Source organism: Budorcas taxicolor, chromosome 5, assembly GCF_023091745.1.
Source record: "Budorcas taxicolor isolate Tak-1 chromosome 5, Takin1.1, whole genome shotgun sequence".
In the NCBI taxonomy this organism is placed as follows: Eukaryota; Metazoa; Chordata; class Mammalia; order Artiodactyla; family Bovidae; genus Budorcas; species Budorcas taxicolor.
This window is the reverse complement of record NC_068914.1, coordinates 144745184-144751986: the sequence shown is the minus strand read 5'-3', so window position 1 is coordinate 144751986 and position 6803 is coordinate 144745184. Positions and strand designations below refer to the sequence as shown.

Below are 6803 nucleotides of genomic sequence, written 5' to 3'. Positions count from 1 at the left end.
TTAACACACTAATAATGGTCTGGCCAAGCCAGCCAATGTTATCTTCACATTCCTTCCCAAGTTAATTTGTTTCAAATTCTTGATATTGAGTTTCAACTTCAGGTTTAAGAAACAGGCAATACCTGAGACTTAACTAGTACTTCATGGTGTCAGATCCAAGTGGAACTAGTGTAGTGTATTCAAATCATTTCAAATCCAAGCTACATATAGATTCCTCATAAGTTAACTGTATTAAGGTAGAAAACAGATGCAAGTAAAAAAGACAAACTTACAACATACATTATCAAAATATTGGTACCATCTTTCCCAAGCTGCTTCATAATGATCCTAAAAATTACCAGCAAGAAAACAGTACAAGAAAAAGGTTTATGACTCATTCGATTCCATGGCATAATTACTGTATGTTGTGTTGTAATAACTCTCATAAGTATCATCAGAAGGATTTCTCTTAAACTGGCAATAACTACAGGTACACTGGAATCGTCGCACTCTTGATCGAATCTGGAAAAAAGAATGAGATGGATTAACTGGTTAATAATTTGAAATAACTGAAGTATGGTGAAATGTTGTGAGCTGCTTAAGAGCAGACCTAGTTTGGGTGAGAGCTAAGTGGCTTCTGGATATTGCAGTTTGCCCTAATTGATCTTAGTTTTCTTTTTCACTCAAATGTTGCCACTCTTCCTCCCCTGCTAACCAGATGCCCACCTACCTGTATGGTAAGACTTTCTACTTACCTCAGTGTCCTCCTGCTGCTGTAGTTCTCTTTGAGAGTCAGACTTTGTGGGAAGAAAAAGACATATATTACAAGCTGTCAAGCAAAATTCACATTACTAGTGCCACACATCTAACCTAAGAGGAGTCAGAGACTCTTAAAACTCTAAGTGTCTTTCATATGCGCACTCAGGAGTACAGTGGAAGAGTGACTGCTGCTGTTCATCATTTATTAAGTAAATAAATAAATATTTATTTTTTTGTGGCTGAACCCCAGGGCTTTGAGGTCCATCCCAGGGATAGAACCTGTGTCTCCTGCAGTAGAGTTCGAACCCCTGGGAGTCCTAACCACTGGACCACCAGGTAATTCCACCACCACCACCACCATCACCACCCTCCCGCCAATATTTACATCTTGATATATGTTGAGTGCCCAGAGTGGCTCAGTGCTGCCTAACCAGAACTCACACGAGGAACTCCTTTGGCATAGCGAAGTCTGAGAGATTCAATCAACTTTTGCATCCTGTATCTCCGCTCACTCAACAGCGTTCTTACTCCTCTCCGCCTATTGGGTGTTTTCTCACTAGGTAACTGCCCAGTCGGTTGAGATGGGTATTCTGGTAGATATGGCAACTTGATACTTGGGTTGAGAGTCAAGTTACTGAGGTTTGTTGCTAACATTTCAGAGAGTTGAGTGGAAACTGAAAGAAAAAGAAAACTAAGATCATTTAGGGCAAACTGCAATATCCAGAAGCCACTTAGCTCTCACCCAAACTAGGTCTGCTTTTAAGCAGCTCACAACAGTGGAGAGTGGGAAGTTGCCCAGAGTGAAGACAGACCCTAGGTACCATGGGTGGTTAACTAGCATGTGCATGCCTTTAAGCCTGGTGGAATCCACCATAATGGGAAACACTTTCTTCTCAAAACTCGTTTTCATGCTGTTACGAGTAGTTCTGAGTGTTAAATATTTTCCCATGGGGTCATATGTATGTATGCAGTTTAGGTATGTGCTCAGGCAAATATATCTGACTCTTTGCAGCTCCATGGACTGTAGGCCCCATGGGCTCTTCTGTCCATGGAATTTTCCAGGCAAGAACACTGGAGCTGGTTGCCATTTCCTATTTGAGAGTATCTTCCGGACCCAGGGATCAAACCTACATCTCTTGCGTCTCCTGCATTGGAGGTACCTAAGTATGATTCCAAGTGGAAAAACATGGAGCTAAAATCAGATATTGACAGTTTTCCCATTTTCATTTGTGTGGATGATTTTTAATATGACTGTAGGGACATAAAGCATTAATGCAAGTCAAAATGTTTCAGTGTGACAAGTTTCAACAATTCACCATTATAGCTGCTGCTGCTGCTGCTAAGTTGCTTCAGTTGTGTCTGACTCTGTGACCCCACACCTACGCAATAGACAAAGAATCCCCAAATGTGATAATCTCTCTTCATCCTTAAGAACTAGTAAGTCAAAGGGGCTGTTACCCATTCCATTATACCAGGCTTTATGCTGTTAAACACTCACTGTTGAGACTTCTCTGGTGGTACAGTGGCTACCAAATACCTGGCTACCAATCTTAGGGACACAGGTTTGATCCTTAGGCCAGGAAGATGCCACAGGCCACAGAGCACCTAAACCTGTGTACCACAACTACCGAAGCCATTGTAACTAGAGGCCTGTGCTCTAGGGGAGCCACTGTAATGAGAAGTCCACACACCACAAGCAGAGAATAGCCCCCACTTACCACAACTACAGAAAGCCTGAGTGCAGCAATCAAAAATAAATGTAAAATAATTTAAAGCTATATTAGAGAATCAGGATCCATTTGACTTACATGAACTTGTGCAAATGGAAATTAAGATTCCCGGTTGTAAAATTGTCAGGCACTAAGGCAAATTACTCGGAGAAGGCAATGGCACCCCACTCCAGTACACTTGCCTGGAAAATCCTCTGGACGGAGGAGCCTGGTAGGCTGCAGTCCATGGGGTTGCTAACAGTCGGACAAGACTGAGCGACTTCACTTTCACCTTTCACTTTCATGCACTGGAGAAGGAAATGACAACCCACTCCAGTGTTCTTGCCCGGAGAATCCCAGGGACGGGGGAGCCTGGTGGGCTGCCGTCTCTGGGGTCGCACAGAGTCAGACACGACTAAAGTGACTCAGCAGCAGCAGCAAGGCAAATTACTTATATGCAGAGTACATCATTAGAAACGTTGGGCTGGAAGAAGCACAAGCTGGAATCAAGATTGCCGGGAGAAATATCAATAACCTCAGATATGCAGATGACACCACCCTTATGGCAGTAAGTGAAGAGGAACTAAAAAGCCTCTTATGAAAGTGAAAGTGGAGAGTGAAGAAGTTGGCTTAACGCTCAACATTCAGAAAATGAAGATCATGGCATCTGGTCCCATCACTTCATGGGAAATAGATGGGGAAACAGTGGAAACAGTGTCAGACTTTATTTTGGCGGGCTCCAAAATCACTGCAGATGGTGACTGCAGCCATGAAATTAAAAGACACTTACTCCTTGGAAGAAAAGTTATGACCAACCTAGATAGCATATTCAAAAGCAGAGACATTACTTTGCCAACAAAGGTCCATCTAGTCAAGGCTATGGTTTTTCCAGTGGTCATGTATGGATGTGAGAGTTGGACTGTGAAGAAAGCTGAGCATGGAAGAATTGATGTTTTTGAACTGTGGTGTTGGAGAAGACTCCTGAGAGTCCCTTGGACTGCAAGCAGATCCAACCAGTCCATCCTAGAGGAGATCAGTCCTGGGATTTCTTTGGAGGGAATGACGCTGAAGCTGAAACTCCAGTACTTTGGCCACCTCCCGAGAAGAGTTGACTCATTGGAAAATACTCTGATGCTGGAAGGGATTGGGGGCAGGAGGAGAAGGGGACAACAGAGGATGAGATGGCTGGATGGCATCACCGACTCGATGGACATGAGTTTGAGTGAACTTTGGGAGTTGGTGATGGACAGGGAGGCCTGGTGTGCTGCGATTCATGGAGTCTTCAAGAGTCGGACATGACTGAGCAACTGAACTGAACTGATCTGAACTGAAGGCAAATTCAGAAGAGGTGGCAAGAATACACAGGCGTACTGTACAAAAAAGAGCCTCATGACCCAGATAATCATAATGATGTGATCACTCATCTAGAGCCAGACATCCTGGAATGTGAAGTCAAGTGGGCCTTAGAAAGCATCACTACGAACAAAGCTAGTGGAGGTGATGGCATTCCAGTTGAACTCTTTCAAATCCTGAAAGATGATGCTGTGAAAGTGCTGCACTCAATATGCCAGCATATTTGGAAAACTCAGCAGTGGCCACAGGACTGGAAAAGGTCAGTTTTCATTCCAATCCCAAAGAAAGGCATTGCCAAAGAATGCTCAAACTACCGCATGATTGCAATCATCTCACATACTAGTAAAGCAATGCTCAGAATTCTCCAAGGCAGGCTTCAGCAGTACGTGAACCGTGAACTTCCAGATATTCAAGCTGGTTTTAGAAAAGGCAGAGGAACCAGAGATCAAATTGCCAACATCTGCTGGATCATGGAAAAAGCAAGAGAGTTCCAGAAAAACATCTATTTCTGCTTTATTGACTATGCCAAAGCCTTTGACTGTGTGGATCACAATAAACTGTGGAAAATTCTGAAAGAGATGGGAATACCAGACCACCTGACCTGTCTCTTGAGAAACCTGTACGCAGGTCAGGAAGCAACAGTTAGAACTGAACATGGAACTACAGACTGGTTTCAAAAAGGAAAAGAAGTATGTCAAGGCTGTATATTGTCACCCTGCTTATTTAACTTATCTGCAGAGTACATCATGAGAAACGTGGGGATGGAAGAAGCACAAGCTGGAATCAAGACTGCCGGGAGAAATATCAGTCACCTCAGATATGCAGATGACACCACCCTTATGGCAGAAAGTGAAGAGGAACGAACAAGCCTCTTGATGAAAGTAAAAAAAGAGAGTGAAAAAGTTGGCTTTAAAGCTCAACATTCAGAAAACTAAGATCATGGCATCTGGTCCCGTCAGTTCTTGGGAAATAGATGGGGAAACAGTGGAAACCGTGTCAGACTTTATTTTTTTGGGCTCCAAAACCACTGCAGATGGTGACTGCAGCCTTGAAATTAAAGGATGCCTACTCTTTGGAAGGAAAGTTATGACCAATCTAGATAGCATATCAAAAGCAGAGACATTACTTTGCCAACAAAGGTCCGTCTAGTCAAGGCTATCGTTTTTCCAGTAGTCATGTATGGATGCAAGAGTTGGACTGTGAAGAAAGCTGAACGCCGAAGAATTGATGCTTTTGAAGTGTGGTGTTGGAGAAGACTCTTGAGAATCCCTTGGACTGCAAGGAGATCCAACCAGTCCATTCTAAAGAAGATCAGTCCTGGGTGATCATTGGAAGGACTGATTCTAAAGCTGAAACTCCATTACTTTGGCCACCTGGTTTAGGTCCAGTACTTTGACTCCCTGGAAAAGACTCTGATGCTGGGAGGGATTGGGAGCAGGAGGAGAAGGGGTCAACAGAGGATAAGATGGTTGGATGGCATCACCAACTCGATGGACATGAGTTTGAGTGAACTCTGGGAGTTGGGGATGGACAGGGATGCCTGGTGTGCTGCAATTCATGGGGTTGGAAAGAGTTGGACACAGAAAACAAAAGGAAAAAAACCAAAACAAAACAACAAAAAAAAGAGTTGGACATGACTGAGCGGCTGAACTGAACTGAAGGCAAATTCAAGAAAAGAGAGAGGCTGGCTATATTATATAGATATTATCTTCATTAATTTTTTTCCCCTTTGTATATACTGATTTTCAAGATGTGAGGAAACAGAGGGTAGAATAGACGCCGGCAGGATCCACCCAACTTCCTGGCTGCCCAGAGGGTGTTGGTTGGCTCCAAGTCATCTGGGCACCACCACCCTACACCACCCATTCTCATCCGAAGTCAGGGTAAAGTGAAAGAAAGAAGTCAGTCGTGTCTGACTCTTTGCGACCCTATGGACTGTAGCCCACCTGGCTCCTCTGTCCACGGGATTTTCCAGGCAAGAATACTGGAGTGGGTTGCTATTTCCTTCTCCAGAGGATCTTAAAACCCTAGGGATCGAACCCGGGCCTCCCATATTGCAGGCAGAGGCTTTACGCTCTGAGCCACCAGGGAAGTCGGTAAGAAGAGTTCAAATGCAGTGAGTGGGTCTGGGAGGCCAAGGCTGGGATCCTGTGAGGCTCCAAGGAGAGATTTTTAAAACTCATGATTGGAATATAATGCTGGTGAAAATACTAATCGCTGGGACATCTCTGGTGGTCCAGGTTCCACCTCTAATCAGGGAACTAGAGCCTACTTGCCACAATTAAAGACTTGGCGCAGCTAAATAAAATTTTTTAAAAATTTATTTTAAAGTACCGATCTCATAAGACGCTATTCGCCCTGGTTTAGGAGAACTCTGACTGCATGTTCAGTGTCCTTAGAAGATTGACAGATTCCTGAGCATAGAAAGCAAACAATACAGTTTCCACTTTCCTCCTGTTAATCTGGCCTTTTCTTTCTTTCTTTTTTTTTTTTAATGGGAGGGCCCTACACTCCCTGGCCATCCTCTCTTCCAAGATTTACTTAACTGCATTTCTCTGTAAAAGACTGAAGTCAGTAAAACAGAAAGAAAGATAGGCTCTTAACCTTCCCTACCCAGCCCCCTCTCTCCCCAGCTCACCCTGCATTGCCTGGGAAGCGTCACTGATGGATGTTTTCAGAGACTCTGGGGTCCAGGTTGGGTTATCTTCTGATGAATCCATCGGAAGTCTAGTCACAGCTTGAAGCGCCTCCTAGATCTTTGGGTGCCAGTGGAAGGCGATGCTGTAGGCTCAAACTGCTCCAAAGAAGCCTGGAAGAACTATAGAGCTAAGAAAGAGAGGGAAAAAACCCAGGCTGACACGCCGTGGTGAGAGAGTAAAAGTCTACTTCCCGTTTCCTCTTAAAAACGACAGATAAGCCAATCAGCCAGCCTATATTAATGTAAATGACTAATGAGTAAAAGGATTAGGTGAGTGGCCGTAGTCCTATTAGGGGACTAATAGG

General features: G+C 44.0%; 1 protein-coding gene across 1 annotated transcript; it reads right to left on the bottom strand.

Annotated features, from left to right (window-relative positions):
- Positions 1-366: 366 nt before the first annotated feature.
- LOC128048967 (developmental pluripotency-associated protein 3) lies at positions 367-6520 on the bottom strand. The gene is made up of 4 exons (XM_052641463.1): positions 6439-6520; positions 1180-1412; positions 735-776; positions 367-501 (listed from the first exon to the last, which is right to left on the bottom strand). Exons 1-4 carry the CDS (start codon positions 6518-6520, stop codon positions 367-369), a joined length of 492 nt encoding a protein of 163 aa, XP_052497423.1.
- Between the last annotated feature and the right edge of the window lie 283 nt (positions 6521-6803).

Excerpts from the sequence above, each read along its gene's own strand:
- LOC128048967 (XM_052641463.1), bottom strand. The coding sequence starts at position 6,520 with ATGGATTCATCAGAAGATAACCCAACCTGGACCCCAGAGTCTCTGAAA. Across the intron at positions 1,413-6,438 it reads CGCTTCCCAGGCAATGCAGG|TTTCCACTCAACTCTCTGAA; the intron begins GTGAGCTGGGGA and ends TTTTTCTTTCAG. Across the intron at positions 777-1,179 it reads ATGCCAAAGGAGTTCCTCGT|TCTGACTCTCAAAGAGAACT; the intron begins GTGAGTTCTGGT and ends CTTCCCACAAAG.